At 44.6% G+C, this 20,285-nt stretch overlaps 1 protein-coding gene across 1 annotated transcript in view; it reads right to left on the bottom strand.

Moving 5' to 3' along the window:
* Positions 1 to 19,430, bottom strand: part of LANCL3 (LanC like family member 3) — a 34,082-nt gene extending 14,652 nt beyond the window's left edge. Inside the window, exon 1 of the mRNA XM_075097935.1 lies at positions 18,647 to 19,430. Coding sequence (XP_074954036.1) covers positions 18,647 to 19,192 — 546 coding nt within the window. The 5' untranslated portion in view covers positions 19,193 to 19,430. The remainder of the gene's footprint in view (positions 1 to 18,646) is intronic.
* Positions 19,431 to 20,285: the final 855 nt, after the last annotated feature.

Here is a 20,285-nt window from a genome sequence, read left to right as displayed (position 1 = left end):
GTATTTTTGTGTTTTACACTCTTGCTGCAAAGCTTTGCTACTGCAAATACACTGTTTGAAGAACTAAAAACCTAGCAATAAAATGAAAGACTGCAGTTTATACACCCAGCATCAAAATGTACTGGGCAGAACTATATGATCTTGCTCAATATTCAGTTTAGCAGGAATTAATTTGCCTTTCTGGCTGTTATGCTAAGTCATGGTTCGCAGCTGCAGCTGTGATTGTAGGACACAGGTCAAATTTCCACCATTTCCCAGGTGGAAATTTTTTCTGTAAGGACTACAAGTTTGGGCCTGGACTACACCTGTCAAAAACATTTTACCATTTTTCAAATAATCAAATATTACAATGTAAGCAATTGCACATCCATTTACTTATACACATGAAGTAGGTTTCTGGGTACCGTAACTTACTTGTTCTTGCTTTTTTTGGCTTCCTCAGAGTCGTCTTTAGCGTTGTTCACATGGCTGCAACTCACAAAATATGCTGGGTACATTTGAAACACAGGAAGACAGAGACTCCATTCTATACATTATTAATCAGCCTTATGGTTTTTTCCTCTCCATGTTAAAGATACTGAATTCCTCATCTTTCATCATCATCATCTAGTCCCCTTATCTTCCTCATGCAACAATTCCCAGTCTACCTCTAATGCCTTTAGGCTTGTTTTCTTTACAAGTGAGTATACTTCATTCACAGGCATAGCAAATCAAGTAAGAAAACAGCTATGCCTCCTCAAAGACTCATGACAGAAGTGTTGGAACCAAAAAAAAAAAATTTTAGGGGAGGAGAGTGGCTGAGAGGAGAGGCCAAGGCAGAGCATTTGTTTTGTGCTCTTCTACCCAAACCCAGACCCCAGCTATTTAATTCCCAACTCAGAACCAACTGTACTGATTGCTAATGAGTTCTGCTACAGAAAGTAGCATTTGGAAAACTATCCATAGAAGACTTTATAGCTTGTTACTGTGTTAAACGTGCAGAGATGAACTCCAGAAGACGAGAAAATCAATATCATTTTCTTAATCTGTCTCAAATTAAGGTTCAAGAAAGAGAACCCAGTTGCTGCCAGATAGAGGCTCCCAACTGCAATGCTTTCAATGTTTTGGTTTTTTTTTTAATTCCCATTTACAACCAATAAAAGCATGGTTTTACACATTAAGATGCTACATAGGGATGCATGGAATGCCCTGATAGTGTCTGTGTAATATGTGCACAGTTGTAACAGTTCAGTACCTTAGAGGAGTCCTTGACCTTCTCAAAACCTTACACTCATGGAAGAGAAGGACCTAAACTACATGTGACAATTTGCATAGTGCTGTGAACAACTCAGTGAAAATCTCTGCTTAGTGTCTTGCAGCACTGTAGAAAGCAAACAAAAAGTGTTAGGATGCATAAGAATAATATTTAAATAGTTATTGAAAAGCTACTTTTGCAGTCATTGCTTTGTTCTTTCTTCTGATATTTTGCAGGGCTGTTCTTCCATTATCAAAATAAAATAAAATCAAAAAATCAAGAAGAAACAGATATTTTCAAGACAAATAAGAGTTTCCCCTAAGAACTGAAGCTAAGAAGACTGCAACATTTATTTTCTGGACAGGAGGTAACTAATGTGATAAGGAACACAAAAAGTTGTTTTACCTTGTAATATAAGAATAAAATGATGGCTTGTGAAAAGCAGCAAATTTAAAGGCAAAACATCTCTCTGCTCACCCAAGACTCAAGTAAGCCAGGGAATTTACTTCCGCAAAATTTATCTGAGCACACTCACACTGTGGAATTTTAACAACCAACGGAACCTCTCTATAATTAAGGTGAGAGTTTTTTTAAAAGATTTTTGGGTTAACTGCCAGAAGTGTCCCACCACTCCAATTCAATTAGATTACAATTTTTCAGAGCCTGTGGTGCCTAAATAAATATTTTATCACCTTTCAACTCATCAAATATTATCTTGGATGAACATTTACTCCTGACAGATGTTGCAAGGCCAAGTCGTACAATCAACTCACAGAACTCAGCCCAACATTTCTGGAAGAAAGGTAAACCCTTGTGCTTTGGGGCATAAAGCCAGTCCTTAAAAAATGCAGATTAGGCATGTTACAGACAACATGTTTCAAGATTACCTTCCACAGGCATTTGTGCAGCTACTCTGAGTCATCTAGCACTGGTGCAAGACATTAAACCAGATGGAACATTGGAAACAAATCCTGAAGAAGAAAAATTTGCTTGTATACTACTGTGTTCCTCACTGAAAGCAAGTGGAAGCATTGAACTGTTTGGACAATGTCCATATTGTGCTGTAACACAGTTTGAAAACTGTTACTCAAAGCTGTTCTGCAATTAGCATGTCTCTGCTGTGCAGGAAGAGTTTCTTTCCATGTTTACACTTCGGGTGACAAAGAAACAGAGTGACTTTGGAGCCTGGAGTCTGGGGCACTTCCCTGCAGGCCAGGCCTGCTCTGAAGAACATTTCAGTGTTTTATATAAGTAATTTCAATCAAGGCTGCAATAAGAGAAACTCGCTCCAGCCATCAGCACACTCAGCTTAGAGGAATCAGCTTAAATTCTTGCACCGTGTCAGAAAAAGAAGGGATGTGAATTTGAATTACCAGGTTAGTGATGAAATCTCAAGGTTATTGCGTATAAAAAGGAAGAGGCTATGACCCCCACTTGGACTGTAATTTGCTCAGAGCCCAATTTGGTCTTAAAACCTGCAAGAGTGACAAGAGGTGAACACATTCTGCCCTTGCTAATGGGAAAAGACACAATGCTTAGTTCACTTGAACTCCACAGCAGGTCAGACCTTGCCTGGGGCTTTGTGAGAACAGCACCTCCAGCAAACTGGGAGAGACTGCAACAGAGAGAGAGGAGATAGGTGGGATATGCTCCCCAGCTGCAGCTTTACAGCCTCCTTTGGAGGAGATAGAGATGAGTTACCGCAGGCGAGATGGAGTGCAAACTGCTACTACTGTGGGAAGGCAACTGAAAGGAGTTGCACAAATACCATGAAGAAAGCACTATAAATCTGTAGCTCCATGGATGGTCAGTGATGCAGCCGTTGGCTTCTGAATTTTGGCATGGCTTATGTGGCCCACAAGGCAGCACTCTCAAGGATTTGCATGCCTATCAAAAGATGGCCAGAAGTCTTCAAGGCATAAACTAGGTGCCTTGGACATTTAGGCTTATCCAACCTCAGTCACCAGCAGGGGAAGATTTTGACTACAAAACTTTTGGGTCTTGGCATCCAGAGTGAGTTTTAGGCAACAGAAAGGCCTGAAAAATCATAGAGAGTGAATTCATAGTATCTCTGTTGAGTGGCACAGCTGCGGAGGCAGTCCAAAATTTCATTGACCTTCTGGATGCCATGTTGTGTTAAACTCTGTCAGAACTGGTTATGACTTTTCATTTATATCAGCTGTTCATTCCCATGCAGAATAAATGCAAAGAAACATAACGTTAATTTACATTTAAGCATAGAACTCTGATGCAATATCATGTTACATCCAGATGTACAAGCAGCACACATGCAGACAGTACGCTAACACACACGTGAACTGAGGACACAAGTAACTCAGGCCCTGTCATACTGAGCTTACTTGAATTTCAGTTTTTCTAGCAGAGAGGATAAGTATTATAGATAATTCTCCCCAGATACATGTGATTGTACTGCTAAAAATAAACCTCATTTTAGCTCATTTTTTAATCTCTTGAGCTGTTTTCATACTTTCCCCCTGCCTATGTATGGTATTTGGCACTTGTCTCAGTTTAAAAGCCAAAGCCATTCTTATTCAGTGAGCTGCCTCTTCTGGATCATTAATGAAGATAATAAATAGGGCTGGTTCCTACATCAGTCCTTTATTAGTAGTTACGATTAGCTTTGCTTGTGGTCTTTCAGCCAACTCCAAATCGACAATGTCCCCATCCAAGCCAGCATGAATTAAGTTTTCAAGGAAGATTATCTTTGACACTGCATCAAAAGCGCTATTCAAATGTAAACAGGGTATTGGCTACTGCTCTTTCATCAGCCACTAATTTTATAATTCTGTTATTTACAACAAGTGATCTTGTTTGTCTCGGAAGACTTCTTTATTCTTCTAAGTCATGCTGCTTTATATGTATTGCTCTATTATGCAGATATTTATGAGGCATGTGACATCCATAAATATGGCTAAATATTTTCTGCTGAGGAACAATGTGGCTACCCACAAAATTAGTTAAATGAGGTAAATGACAAAACGGCATCATTCACAGGCTAACAGAAGCATAAATTAGCCACTTTAAAGCAGCACCAGCATTGCTTTCAAGCAAAGGTAATTCCAGAGAACTCCATGCTGGCATCATTCCACTTGTACTTTGCGTGATGATCTGCAATTTGTGCCATGCCAATAAGCCGCTGAATGAAATATCAACTTAAGCTACAAGAAGAATGCTGACAACACAATGCAGGAAAACCAGATGAAGGTGATCAAGTCCTCTGAGTCATCTGAATTTTACCCTACTCTTTGACCGTGGTAGCAGTCTGATGTAGTAAAAATCCTGATGATCTGTATGTGGCTCCTAGATCCTCCCAGGCGCATCAATAAAGATAATTCTGAAGCAAAAGACAGTAACAAAAGAGCATACTATGGCATACAGTGCCATCAGCATCGCCTGGAAATATGCCCACAACTCCAAATACAATTCAAGTCATACTTCAGATACATGCAATCACTAATAACTCAATACTGCCACATTTCAAGGGCAGCGTAAGAGTCATGGGATTAATCTAAGGAAGTGTTGGACACAATGCTCTTTAAAATGTAGCTTACTTGGTAAGTAACGGGATCACCATCTGGACTTTTCTCCTGGTTAGAAGATTGCTATTTGGTACTATAATAAAATTAGGAAAGTGTTATCAATCTTCCCTTTGTGCAACTTATTCTCAGTTGTGACTGTGCATAAACCAAGAAGCTTTGGGAAAAAGAGACTGCTGTACCAGAAGGCGCAGTTCAGATTAAAAGAGTTCAAACCTCACGCAGAAATGAGGAACAGGAGTAAGAGCCATGAGACAAATCATAACACCACCAATAATAAACAAACATTCATGGCACTTGGCCATTACCTTGCATTTGAAGATCTCAAAGTGCTGTACAATTAACTAATGGGAATTACTATAACCTCATGCAACAGATTACATTGGGTTGTCACTGCCCTGGGAGCACTCAAGGCCATGCTTCTCTTTTGCCAGATTTGTCATTTTACAAGACTACTCTCTGAGGCCCTACAGGAGGAACTGTGCAAAGTGAGACTGAAGGGTCTGGCTGGCTATTGCTGGACCTAAGGATGACAAAATGTGTTTTCTAAGTCAAGCTTGTTAAAGTCAAACTACATGTATTTAAAATTCTTTGCCTTTATATACCTTTTGTACCTATTCTATGTGCTTAATATTCTGATGCCCTTGAAGTAAAGCAGCTTCACTTCAAGGGCCCAGAAGGATTCAGAAGTCCTCTGATGTCTGTCTTGCAAAATTTGAAAAAGATCCCATAAAAAAAACCAACAGAAAAGAACCTCTCGCACAGCCCCCATGCTTGAGGGGTGTCCTGGCTATGTGCAGACACCAGGAAGAATGTTTTATCACCCCTGGCCTATAACTCAGCTTTCAGAAAAAGATTTTGCCTTCTTCCCCTGATGCATCCTTGGCTCCTCACACATAATGTGGGACAGGGAACTCCCCTCCTCCACGGGCAAGCATCAATCTGAGGTGTTTGATTAATATGGGGTCTTAGGAAATAATCTTTCCACAGCTCAGGGGGAGAGGCACTTTAAGGGTATTCCTTGTCTTCCTTTCGCTGTGGGGCATGGCCCACCTCTTACGATCATCCAGACATTTTCACTATCAGACGTTCAGTGCTGCAGGGGTGCAAGGCACTAAAGAAGCCCTTCAGCTGCAGTATGGTCTAAGACTGTTTTGTTTTTTTAAAAAAAATTCTTCATGCTGAAGTTCTTCAGATCCAGAACTTTCACGATTAACTGCAAGAACCAGGAATAATTTGTCAACCGTAACACTTCACTACTGGGGGAATATTTTGCCCTTCCTTGATACAGTAAAGATTGACAAGGAGGGATGCAACCGGTGTTTGAGGCTCTGTGGCAGAGCGTGGCACTGAACAGCTCCTTTTGACCCTTCTGGACCTCAGGCTCTTCCCTGCTTGCAACTGCAGGGGAAAAAACTGCAATCCTTTGCCCATCCAAGGTACTAGGGGAGTCAAGGGAGGTGGAATAGCATTGTGAACCTGCTTTTGGGGAAAGAGGCAAATGGAGCAGGAATGACTGCAGTTTAGTTTTCTGGCTCTGCATGCGTGCCTTCCATGTATTAACTCAGGGATTGCTTAGCCTGGAGAAGAGAAGGCTCAAGGGAGATTTTATCAATGTGTATAAACACTTGATGGGAGGGAGTAGAGAAGACGGGGCCAGGCTGTTCTCAGCAGTGCCCAGTGACAGAAAATTAAATATAAAGAGAGTGCTTTTTTACTGTGAGGGTGGCCAAACATGGCAACGGGTTGCCCATGGAGGTTATGGAGTAAAGATATTCAGAACCAAGTGGACACAGCCCTGAGCAACCTACTCTTGCCAGCCCTGCTCTGAGCAGGGGTCTGAACCAGAAGACCTCCAGAGGTGTCTTGGCCATTCTGGTACTCTATGACTGAGCCAAATACAAATGTGTGTATGTCAATACACTGTTCAGCCAGATGGTGTGGATTTTACTCCTCTAGAGATCTCTAGATTCAGCTCTGAGTTTGACTCAGCTTACCTGTGTGGTTTTTTAAAAATTTGCCTCACAATATTTGTTTTACCAAAATAAGCTGGCAATCCCACAGTACTTAGAGGACAAAATCAAAATAGGACAAATGCATTCCTACTATAACTCTGTCTACATTTTGTATTCTGGATACGTAACAGTTGTACAAGCATTATTCCCAGGTATTTTTCCTGGCATAATAAAAAATGTGTGTGTATGAAAACAACAGCCTGGCATAAAAAAAGCTCATGATTGATTCAGCTCTGCAAGACCAAGAACAAACAAATCAATATTTACTTAAAGAGCCTGAAGAAGTTTGTTTTGCTGTTCACTACTAAGAATCAAGTTCATATTTGACCAAGTTAGGACTGATCAAATTTAAACAACTACATGTGGAATGTGTATCTTGGGGTCCATTGCTATTATAAATGCAATTTTCACTAATTAATCACTGGCCTAGCCTTAGAAAACCAAAACAATTCAAGTATAACATTAGCCATTTCACAGATGGCAAGTAGAAATATCTAGAGATCAGGAGTTAGCCTTACAAAGGGATGAAGAACCTTAGTGAAAATGGCACACTGAAAGTCCAACGGACATCTATGGCATGGGTGATGCTTCCAACCCCTGCCTGTTAGGACACTTTTGTTAGGACAGCTCCAGTAAGCCAAAAAACCATGTCTGGTGATGCTGTATTAACCTATAAGAAACTTTTATAAAAATAAAAGGAAAGATTTCCATTGACTTGTGCTGCTGGTGAATCCAAGAATATATAAAATGGCCCTCACTGAAGATGACAGAACTAGGGAGGGAGACAACAACGAGCTTTATCTACATCAGCAACAAAAGTATATCACGAGAACAGACTAAGTTCAGCCTCCAGACACTTCTTCAGATTTCACTTATTCCTTGATTTCTAATGTGGACAAAATAACTGAATTAATATGGTTCTCTCAAATATATTGTTCCAACTATACTTCCACAAAAGAACACTGTCACTTCACAGGATGTCCCCTGAATACATAATCTGGCGTTACAGCATAGAATAACATATACCCAGTTTTATTCAGGGAACAAAGGCAATGAGATTCTCTAGTTGGCATTAATGAAGCAACGCCCCGCCAGTTAACGAAACTTCTCATTTTGCGTATCACAGCACAGCTTCTGCAGTTCAATGACTCCCTGGCTGTACATGACCCCTACCTACTTCACTTGTTCAGAGGCCTTTCCTAATGAACACCTGCCCATGTAGCAGCAGCCCATTAAAAGACTGCTGGATAACAGCAGATCATGAGCTGGATGTGAGTCAGTGTCACACTGGTGTGAGATACAAAAACCTTACTGAGCTGTATAAATAGAAACAAGACCTGGAAGGAACACAAAGTTATCTCTTTGCTCAATTAGAAAGGCCTGTGCCAGAACCATGTGTCCAACTTCTGGCACTCTTCAGGAAAGGCTGGAGGGAGTCTGGCGGCGTGCAATGGGAATGACTAGAGGTGTAGAAAATATGACACACATGGGAAGATTGGACAGATTAGGATTGTTTCTTTAGAGAAGATTAAGGGTAGAAATTACAACAGTGTTGAAATATATGAAGAGCTTCTGTAAAGAGGAACAGAATTTCTCACTATTTCTCAATGGACAGGAGAAGGAGTATCAGGCTTAAATTACAGCAAGATTCAGATTAGTCATTAGGCTAGACTTTCTAACAGGGAAACTAACAAAACAGTGTCTCAGACAGCCAAGGCGGACTGCAGATCCTCCATCACTGGGGGGGTATGAAGAGCAGGTTAGAGAGAGGCTGTCAGATATGGCACAAGCACAGGTACACCTGCCGGGGGCTAGATGGCAGCCTGAATTACCTCTTAAGGTCCCTACCAGTTCTTTGATTCTGGTAGGGATATCATTTGGTTGTCAGGCCTGAGAAGACAAACTGCAGAACACTGCCAGTATTAAATATCCAATACCCACCATTTTCCAATTCTGCACTGTCCCACCAGCGGAGACCTGCTTTGTCCTGTGCTGCCTCTAGTCCCAGGCACACACACTTCTAGGAGCAGCTTCCATTTCTCTGATGCTGAAACCTGAATTTGACCAGCACATCCCCAACTTACAAACCTCAATTATGTTAACATTTTACCAATGAGGGAATAGAAGTATTCTATCAAGGAAAAGGTTAGCCACACAAAATAACTAAATGCCTCGGTCAAATGGAAGGTATACTTATCTGCCACATCCACCCAAGGATACTGAGGGAGGTGGCAGAGGAGCTCGCCAAGCCACTCTCCATCATTTATCAGCAGTCCTGGTCAACCCAGGAGGTCCCAGATGACTGGAAACTAGTGAATGTGATGCCACTCTACAAGAAGGGTTGGAAGGAGGATCTGGGGAACTACAGGCCTGTCAGCCTGACCTCGGTGCCAGGAAAGGTCACGGAGCAGATCATCTTGAATACCATTACGCAGCACATGTGGGACAACCAGGGGATCGGGCTCAGCCAGCATGGGTTTATGAAAGGGAGGTCCTGCCTGACTAACCTGGTCTCCTTCTATGATAAGGTAACCTGCTTAGTGGATGAGGAGAAGGCTGTAGATGTTGTGTACTTGGACTTTAGTAAGGCCTTTGACACTGTCTCCCACAGCATTCTCCTGGAGAAGCTGGCTGCTCACAGCTTGGACAAGCGCACTCTGCGCTGGGTTAAAAACTGGCTGGACGGCCGAGCCCAGAGAGTGGTGGTGAATGGATTCAAAGCCAGTTGGCGGCCAGTCACGAGTGGTGTTCCCCAGGGTTCAGTGTTGGGGCCGGTCCTGTTCAATATCTTCATTGATGATCTGGATGAGGGGATCAAGTGCACCCTCAGTAAGTTTGCAGATGACACCAAGCTGGGTGAAAGTGTCGATCTGCTGGAGGGCAGGAAGGCCCTACAGAGGGACCTGGACAGGCTGCATCACTGGACCGGAGCCAACGGCATGAAATTCAACAAGGCCAAGTGCCGGGTCCTGCACTTGGGTTACAACAACCCCGTGCAACGCTTGCAACACTACAGGCCAGGGGAGGAGTGGCTGAAGAGCTTCCTGGAGCGAAAAGGACCTGGTGGTGTTGGTTGACAGCCTGCTGAACATGAGCCAGCAGTGTGCCCAGGTGGCCAAGAAAGCCAACAGCATCCTGGCTTGTATCAGGAATAGCGTGGCCAGCAGGAGCAGGGAGGTGATAGTGTCCCTGTACTCGGCACTGGTGAGGCCGCACCTTGAGTACTGTGTTCAGTTTTGGGCCCCTCACTAGAAGAGGGACATTGAGGTGCTGAAGCGTGTCCAGAGAAGGGCAACAAAGTTGGTGAAGGGTCTAGAGAACAAGTCTTATGAGGAGCAGCTGAGGGAATTGGGGTTGTTTAGTCTGGAGGAGGCTGAGGGGAGACCTTATCGCTCTCTACAACTACCTGGAAGGAGGTTGTAGCGAGGTGGGAGTCGGTCTCTTCTCCCTAGTAACAAGCGATAGGACGAGAGGAAATGGCCTCAAGCTGTGCCAGTGGAGGTTTAGATTGGATATTAGGAAAAATTTCTTCACTGAAAGGTTTATCAAGCACCAGAACAGGCTGCCCAGGAAGTGGTTGAGTCTCCATCCCTGGAGGTATTTAAAAGGGTAGATGTGGTGCTTGAGGATATGGTTTAGTGGTGGATTTGGTAGTGATAGGTTAGTGGTTGGACTCAATGATCTTAAGGGTCTTTTCCAACCTTAATGATTCTATGATTCAGTGCTACCTGACATCCATTCCATCTTGCTCGTGATCCACTGCTCTTCTACAAGAGGTATTAAGCCACTAAAATGAGGAATTCAGGAATGCTGATCTGCTGCAAAAATAGATTTATGGTTCTGCTCTCAGACATCAAAATATACCAAGCTGAGAAACACCAAATGACTCAGCAACAGCTTGGACTGCTATTAGAATACTTCTTGATCATGTTTGCCTAAAATGAAAAAGCTATTTCAATTATTTTGCCTTCCTACTTCTAGAAAAATTAATCAGCTCACTACCACTTGAAAATAATCCTACAACATAGATAAGAAATAATTGTTTTTGACAGGGTATTTTCATTGAGCTTTGTTGTAATGGAGTGGACAGAAGGTTACACAACATCACTCAGTGCTTAATCTCATGCCTGTCAATGGTCAAAGAACTGCATGACAGACACAGACAAAGAGGCATTTTGACAGACTGTCTTATCAAAAATGGTGACCTGATTGCATATATTGAATTCTGATTTTTTAAAACAGGGGTGGAATAGAGAAGTTGGCTGACAAATAAAACCCCCATTTATAGCAAATGCCTCCCACCAGACTGTGCTGGGGTGCTCCAACAGCAGCAGCAGAGCAGGACCATTGGACTTACCCATTTTAATTACCTCCCAGATCTCTACAGAGCTCCTCTACTGCTTGGAGATAAGGCTGAAGGCAGCAATCTACTGGCTGAGTAAACTGCTCTGCAGTCTTTATACAACCTGTTAATAGGGCGGTGGCTGATTTTAATACTGTCTGGCTGAATTAACAGAGAGAAGTAGGGCCTATTGATTTAATGGAGGAGAAAGGGAAGAAGGGGACAGTTTCTGTATTTGGCCCTGCTAGCTGTGGTGTATAGCCGTGCTATGATTTACATAAAAACCTAATGTTCTAATGATGTGTATTAAATGACTACAGAGAAACTTAAAGCTTAATTTTATCCCTCCATTTCAGTTCTGTAAAGTGCTGATGATGTTACACTTTCACTGGTAATTGCTGTTAGCCTCGTGCTCTTTTCTTCCTCTCAGGAGCAGCTCAGTCTTTCATATTTCTGCTTCTTTAGTGTGGTATCAAAGTAAGGTTTACTAACAGCACTACCATATAGATTACATACTAATTTATAGTATTATATGCATGTAATAGGAAAATGTCAGTGTCAGAAGAATTACAGCAATGTTCACAAAAAATGCCCACATTTGCTTCCAGACATCAAGTGGTTATCTCAGTTATTCCTTAGAGAAAGAAAATATGGAATATGAGACATAATGTTGTGCTCTGAATTTGCGAGCACTGAGTGTGATGACAGCTATTTTTGTAAGTGTATGAGCCTATGCAAAGAGAATATGGTGACAGAAGAGTGACAAACAAAAACCGAGCCAACAAAAATAGTAATTTTCCTCAACAAAATGTAGTTTTACTCCTCTGCCTGCTCCCTAACCCATTTCTCCTGGCCTCTGCTCTTCTGCTGAACTTTTATCTTCTTCTAAATCGGGTACATTAGCCATCAGGTCCACATCAGTCTGCCAGAGAACCTGATTTTAGTTTTAAATCTCCCCTGCTCCAGGCTCTATGTAATTTCTTGCCTTTTCCCCTTCATCTTTGAATTCTGCTACCCCTGTGCAGCCTTCCATTTTTATATATTTGCTGGTAACTTATTCTTTTGCTTTTTTATCATTTTTTTATTGGCTCTTTTTTCTCCTCTCTGTTTGGCCTCTGTCAAATGTCTTTTTTCCCCATGCCTGCCTCTTTCTCTGCCTTCACACACTCTACCATACAGGCATGTCCTACACATGCACTTTTTCTTTCTGCTATGTCATTCAGTGTTAACTGTGAGTTAACACAGTTATCTGCGGCTTTTGGACCTTTGTCAGAACCATGCAAAAAAATCACTAATAGCCTTTGTCCTGGAGGAAAACATAAATGTCAAATATAGGTATCTGTAGAAACTGAGTATTGTAATAAAGTTCTTTGACATACGTATAAAATGCATCATACAAAAATCTGAAAACCTAAGGCAACAGATTTAAGAAAATTCCTGCACTCTGTCACGAAACTGATGACAAGTAACTCATGTTGTGAAAAACAGTAGCTTCCACCCAAGCCCTGCACCTCTCTGCTGGAGAAATCCCTTGATTCTCTGTTTCAAATGCTCTGATGGCTTTGGATGCTTCCAGAGATTCAGTCACCGGACACACCCTACAGGTCCAAAGAACCACTCAGCACCTTTTCTACAAAAACACCCTTGTTCTGATTCCTGTGTTTTGTTCCGCAGATCTCATCTTCAAGCCAGGAAGGCCACAAAGGCAGAACGCTCTGCTCTGTGGAGGGCAAAGACACTTTGCGTTCAATACCTCTGCTTCTAGCAGGCAAAGCATCAGTACAGACAAACTCCGAAAGATGACATTAAAGTTCTCCATTGTGATGCTCAGGAAGATGGCTGATGAAGTTTAAGAGTTAACTTCCAGTATGTGAAAATTACAGGAGTTAGAAGAAGGATGGGAAAGTAGAGATCTGTTTTGGATACAAGAGATGCCTCTGGATAATTTTTTTTTTTTTTCAAAAACTGATATTATAACATCAGTGTTACTGCTTGGGCTGCTTTTTCAGCAAGAAGATGCTGCTGCATAGGCAAGTGTTCTTCCAACAGCACAAAGCAGTACAGAGGGATGACATGGGTTTTGTACAAAACTGTCTTTTTAGAAGACGATGGCAGATTAATACCACTCTTCAACTATAAGCCTTTCAAATCTGTATTTCTGCAACCGAAGTTAATGTATACAGCTAAACTTGTGTCAGTCAAACATCCAGTGCTGGCAGGATCCACACCAAAACCTCTGTACTACAGTGCTTTTTAATGGCAGTGAAGCAATACAGTTGAAATTCGACATTTTCAATGCTGAATTTTCTACTTTATCTCTGCAACTGGGTATTCAGAGTCCACTGTGTTGAACTAATCCAGGTGGCCATTATCAAGGCATCCCCATCTCAGAATCAGAAGGCTGTTTAAAATAAAAAAGATTTGTGTTGCCATGCTGAAGACAAATGGAGAAGTTCTGACATGTCAACCCGAATTATTTCAGAACGCTTTCAAAAAAAAAAATCCAGATGTAAATAATTCCCTTTGTTTCACTGTTTCCTTCAGAAAACTCCCATTTTTAACTCCCGGATTAAATTCATCAATTTAAGCAAATTAGTGCAAGATCTAGCCCCTGTGTGTAGTTTGAGAAGCCACAGCTAGAAGAATGTACATTTAAAAGAGGCAGGCTAGGATCAAAAGCTTTTTATCCTCACTTGTATCTCATTTAAATAGTCTGTGGCAAAGAAAAGACATCCTGGCTGTGTAGTGGCCTGTGTAAAATGAAATAATGAAATCAGTACAGCTCCAGCTAGCACTACGATATTTGACATTTTAAACACCACAACCTTTCAGATAAACTGGCAAATTCTTCCACAGAGAGAAAGGACTTTAATGGGCATGGAGAAGGAATGAAATCTCACCTCAAAGGACAACCTTCCCGTTCAGGCGAGATTAAAAGCCTGACATGGGGACCCTACGCCAGAGCACTCAGAGGTGTCTCTCTTCCATGGGTATTTTGCAGATCTGCCTTTCTAAGATCAGTCCATTGAGTGTCTTTCATATACAAGATGTTCAGCATGAATACATTTACATCCCACTCTAAAGAGTTGCAAATGAACATATTCTAGGCAGGATTCAAAAAACTCTTTCCTCTCTCACTTTCTGTGAAGTAACCTACACCAGTCTTTAAATATTAGGTGGAGGGAAGACTCTGAGGAACAAGTAGTGTGATCTAAAGATATCTGAGGCGTTGAAAGAAAAGAATTTCATTAATTTGTATCTCTTCTCCCAGAATATTATGAAACATACTGGCTGGACCTGTCAGATCCCGTGCACTGCACATCACTCTGTTCCACTGCCTTTTAAAGCCAGCCCTGCCTCACACCTCCCTTGCTGGGGCACCTGGCTCCCAGACATTGCACAGCAGTGCTATTTCCGTTTTCCATGTACCAGGTGAAGTTGGTCAGCTTAATTTGCAATCTTGTGAGGTCCAAGAGAAAAGAGGTTCTGGTGACAGACAGCAGCCAGGTTAAGTATGGTTTTAGCAGGGCTCTACACTCAACTGGGTCCTGCTAGAAAGACCGTTGCCTTTTCTGGCATCCCATAACAGAAAAACATCAGGATTATGTCCTCCCCGTGACAGGACAACAACTTCAGAAACACACACCAAATCATGACGTTGCATTTGTTGGAAGAGGAAACCGAGATGCCTCTCTGCCACAGAGAGAGAAAGCTTAGCTGTGTAACGGCATGAAAGAGCCCAAGGTCCCTGCAGGCTCTCGACTCACCCGCATGGCTCAGCCCCCGAGGCAACTGGTTTGGCTGTGTTGCTGGCAGAGTGTGCTGGTTCAGCTTGTCACCACTGCACCTGCAGGTAAGGATCTTTTACAGTGTCCCCAATGTCTTCCAAAACTACAGTCTCTAATGAAACTACAGCATCAGGCAGTCATGAAAAACGCTGCCCTGCCTCCTACGTGGTACACTGCAATCCGATGCTGTCTTTTCTGCTGCAACCCAGAGCTAGTGGAAGTCAGTCAAGCCCATCGGTTCAGTCAGTTATAAGAAAACCTGAGCTGTGCTAAAAGGCTATAACATCTTAGCAGATGGTGATCCAAGAAGCCACTTGAACTTCTGTACCTTCTCCTCCGTCATCTGACAGTTACATTGCCAGAAGGAAGTGCAACTACCGAGACACACCATGCTCCATCAACCACGAAATGGGACAGAAACACAACTGAGAAAAAATGAGGAGAGGATAAAACACCATCCAAACAGAGGGATGGGACCAACGTTTTAATGGCATCTGACTACTGTTTACACAAGCAAATAGGGACTGAGTGAAGAGAATTAAAAGCAGGACTGACAGATTTCCCCAAGAACACATAATGAACCAACCATCAGAAAAAGAGGTACCCAAAGAAGATGCAACAGAAACAAAATATCCCCCGAACAGTGAAAACACAGCAGTTAAGGACAGCTAAAGTCCGTGCACCTTATTTACATGTGCCTTATATAAATGACACATTGTTTCTACCAAAACAATATTTTACCCATCCCTGCCTGGGAAGCACTGACTACAATGGAATGGAAATTAAAGAAAGGATGAAAACTAACATCTTTCCTAATCCATAGTGCATCATGAAGTCAGACCCTGTTAAGCTTGACTGTTGAAGTAATCCTTATTCATGCAAAACCTCCCAATTAATTCATCAGAGAAAAATGCTGTATTAGCCTACAACTCTGAAAACCAGCTGAATGTAAATGCCTTCTTCACATGAGGTCAATTTATTCAACAGACTGGATACTTCAGGACAGTCCACTAACTTTCTGAAGAACCTGTGAAGCTTTAAAACACTGAGACTTTAGCAAGAAACCAAAGCATCAGAGCACAGCAGCTGAGCTGAACTGCCCTTTACTGAAACAAAAGGGTCTCCTTCCTGCCCTGCCTGAAAAAGACAAAAAACAAACTCACAACATAAACTGTAAAATTTGCTCAAAATGCCTTTCTTCAAGGGCAAGCAACTTCTTGTATATACGTCACTATTTGACTTCTTCAGAGGAAAAAGACAACCATACAGGCAGCAGCAGCTGTATTTCAATGTAAGGAATGGATTTCACTTTGTGCTGGAAATGCTTGCACAGCATCCTCAAAAAAAAAGAACATGGGAAACAAGAAAACACGCTGCAATGAGCCGTGTGAGACTGCGCACAATCACATTACAGGAGGTAGCATTTTCCAGTGGTTCGAATCACAAGACGTTGCTTCTATTCTGGGATGTACCTGGCTTACCGTTTGACCTTGGGTAATAAATGACGTTCTCTCTGGGCATCCCTTTCTTCATTTGTAAAAAGATTCAAGGTCTGGTCTGGCAATGTACTAATGAAAATAACTCTGTATTAGGACGGGAACGTTTACCAAAGGACCCAAGTTTTGCTCAAGCATGAGTACAGATAGACTAGAAATCATTATCATTTTCCTCATTAAGGAGGACAATATTTTAATTATGTTTTAATTTTTGTTTGAATTAAAAATTAAAGTTGTTTTATTAATACTTATCAGCTTAGATTATTTTGATTTATTTGTTACACTACACATTTAAAATTACAACGTGGTGACAGAATAAATAATACTATGGAAAGATGTTAGCTTACCAATTAAAACATCAGCAAGGGGACACAGAATATGTTTTATCGGCAAAATAAACCCCTCTATGATTGTACTTAACCCACCTGCTAAATGGATTCCACAATAAGTGCATACCTGTGCTCATCTGTGGAGATGTTTAACACTTTACAGCTGCATAAAGTATAATTTTTCAGCAAGCAAGGAGAGAGGAGAGCTCTCCCCTTCTTCGCACTGCTTGTCAGAGGTGATTACACCTACTCTCCAAACTGTTCAGCGATTCCTCTCAAGGACATAAAGCAAATGGCTGAAGGATTCAATAAAGCAGTAGATTCCAGAGTGCTGGGCTTCAGTCCAGCATACCATCCATACCATTCAGCTGGTATGTCACAACATCACCATAAGCACTGACATGGGTACCAGACACACTCCCCCAGCGCAACCTGAACTAACAGGGACGGCTTATTCCTCTGTGAGGAACCATCCCCTAGGGCAGGCACTGATGCACACACGATTGTAATGCATCTACAAAACATTCCTCACATAGACAATGCTGTCAGAATCAGAAGTTTGGTTATGTTAAGGTCATGAATAATATAACCATCTTTATGGTTACGGTTCTTCAGGCAGAATCCTGTACAGAGAAACAGCACACATAGTATGCTACTTTAAATGCTTAGTGCTGTAAGAATTTTTGTTCAAGGCAATCGAGACATTCAACTGACTTAACATTGTTCTTGCCTTTCCTGGATACCCTGGAGTCTCACGCCTCCTCCATTAAATGAATTTACTTGAACTCTGATTGCAGTGACTGGTATTGGATGGGGCAGAACCACCTGTTTTTACATCACTGATTTACTTGTAATAGTTGCTTCCTCCCCCAGGAGGAAAGAAAGCCAGAAGCATATGAACTTGCAAATCAGTGATTAACAGAGGAAACACAGATCGGACCTGACAAGAGGACAGGAACAAAAATCTAACAAATGCCTGCTCAGATACCACACTGACCAAGTAGTAACAAACACCACAGCAAACAGAATCAGTTGCATTAATTATTATGCTGTACTCAGTGGAAGCTCTGAATTTCAGCACTGACAATGACAATATCCCAAGGTGAGTCCTGACGGCACACTGAACCATCATCACATCTCATGCTTCCAGAAAAGAACAGCACATTCATGAAAAGCACCAAAATACATGGCCAGACTTCCAAAAGACTACCAGCTTCTGTATGCCGGGGTTAGTAAAACCAAGTGCCTCTGAAAATCTGGTTCCTTGCGTGCAAATTATAGCATGGCACCACTAGGTTCCTCACTGTGTTTCACCCAACACTACTCCTTTTCTTACCCACTTCATTTTACGGAGTTATTCTTGAATCCTTTGACGGGTGGACTTGATGATCCTAGAGGTCTTTTCCAACCTTAATAATTCTATGATTCTATGAAAAGCCGGGGGTTGCTCCTGCCAAAGAATTCACCGCCTGGCAACTCACCAGCAGCCCATGCCCCTGGGGTGCCCGGGAGCCCCCTGCCCCCCGCTCCCTCCCGCAGAAGATGCATCTTTTATTTTAGCGGAGGAGCGCTGCGGGGGAACAGCTACTAGAGAAACCACCCCCGGGGCTCTTCCTGAGGCGCCGCCCCCGAGGTGCAAGCTGGAAAAGGTGCGCTTTTTTGGCATTTTTTTCCCTTTTTTTTTTTTGCGGAGAGCCCCGCTACCGGTGCACCCCTGCACCGCGGACCAGCGGGGAACACAGCCCTGCCTGGGCAGGGCAGGGCAGCACGGCGGGGGGCACGCCGGCCACCGCCGACAGCCCCCCAGGGGACCCGCCGACAGCCCCGGCGGGGATCCCCCCCCTCACACCCCAGCGCGGGTGTGACCGGCCGCCCCCGCCCTTACCTCCATCCCTAGCCGCTGCTTCAGCACCAGGGCGGCGCACAGGTAGCCGGCGCGGCCGACGAAGAGCTCGTCGGAGCCGCACTCGAGGAAGGAGAGCGGGGCGCAGATCTCGCTCAGCTCCCGGAACTTGCCCAGCGGCCGGGCGAAGTCGGGGAGCCCCAGGGCGCGGTAGACCAGCGCCGCCACCGCGTACACCCCGGCGCCCCCCAGCAGGAAGGCGGCGCGGGTGTCGGCGTCCGCCTCGCCGCCGCCCTCCTGGTAGAGCAGGCAGGCGTCCACGACGCGGCGGGCGGCTCGCAGGTAGGCCTCCCGCGAGGGCGCGAACAGCGGGCACTGCGCGACGTGGTAGAGCATGTAGGCCACGCCGGCCACGCCGCCGTACAGCCCGCCCTGGCAGCCGCGGGGGCCGCCCAGGGGCGGCAGCTCCCGTAGGATCCGTTCGATGGTGTCCGTCACCAGCGGTACCGCCGCCTCCCTGTCCGGCGCCGCCGCCGGGCTGCCCGGGTAGTCATCGAAGCGGTTGGCGAAGCAGCGCTGGCTCTCCATGCCCCCGCCGGCGCGGCACGGCACGGCGCTCTGCGCGGCGGGAGGGAGCGGGGAGCTGCCGGGGGAGGGAGCGGGGAGGAGGCGGGCGGGAGCGGGAGAGGCGGGAAAGGGGCGCCCCCGCAGCCGCCCGCCGGCCGTTGGAGGCCGTGCCCGTGAGGCGCGGCGGGCCGGGCGGCCCCTTCCCAACCGCCGAGAGCGGAGGTGCGGGCGAGACCTGCCTGTCACCCCGGTGGTGCCGGGGTCGGGTCTGTCGCACGGCGGCCGCCGCCTCCCCCCCACGCCGGGGCGGAGCGCCCGCCGCCGCCGCCGCCCCTTCAGCGCCCCTCGGCGCTTCCTACGCTCGGAGAGGTGGCCGTGACTGACCCGCGTTTCCAGCGCGCCACGCCGAGCCGAGCCGAGCCGAGCCGCGGGGGAGGCCGGCCGGGAGCTGGTGTCCGGCTCGTCCCGCCGGGCGCTTTATCGTCCCCACATCGAAGGCCCCTCTGCGCCTTCGCCCGACCCGTCCGCAGATCCCCGGGAAAAAGGGGTTTTTCATCCTCTCCCGCCCCACTGCTGCCGGAGGATTTGGCTCAGGGATGAGCGCCGGGCCTACAGGAGAGATCCAGGGGCGGGAAGGGTGGCCAGAAGGCTGCTGAGTTTATCCTGGCTGTGGAACAGCGTCTGGGGGGCTGCTGCGGCCGAAGGTGAAGGATGTAGCCAAATCCAAACGGGGGCAGCTTGAGGCAAATTGACATGGAAAGCTAAGCCAGTCGCCGGCAGACCAGCAATGGCACGAAGCCATCTTTGGACCCTTTCCTTCATGCATGAGCCAAGCAGAGCTTATGAAGAACAGAAGATTTAGGCCACTGAAGAGATACCTAGTTAAAGGGGGGGAAAAAAGGAAGGAAAATCTTGAAGCAGATACTAAGAACAACTCTTACATAATACAAATAGACAGTTGCCACATTTTCCCCTGACGATGTGAACCTGGGAAACATAAGTGAATTTATCATCAAAGATCCATGACTATGGTCATGTGGTGGTCTCCGGCACTTTCTCTGGAGATGCAGCCTCCATTATGGAGGGCCACCCCAAAGGAAAGTGGAAGGAGCAG

This window comes from Phalacrocorax aristotelis, chromosome 1, assembly GCF_949628215.1.
Source record: "Phalacrocorax aristotelis chromosome 1, bGulAri2.1, whole genome shotgun sequence".
In the NCBI taxonomy this organism is placed as follows: Eukaryota; Metazoa; Chordata; class Aves; order Suliformes; family Phalacrocoracidae; genus Phalacrocorax; species Phalacrocorax aristotelis.
Note: the sequence above shows the minus strand (reverse complement) of the source record. Positions and strands in the feature narration are given on the sequence as shown.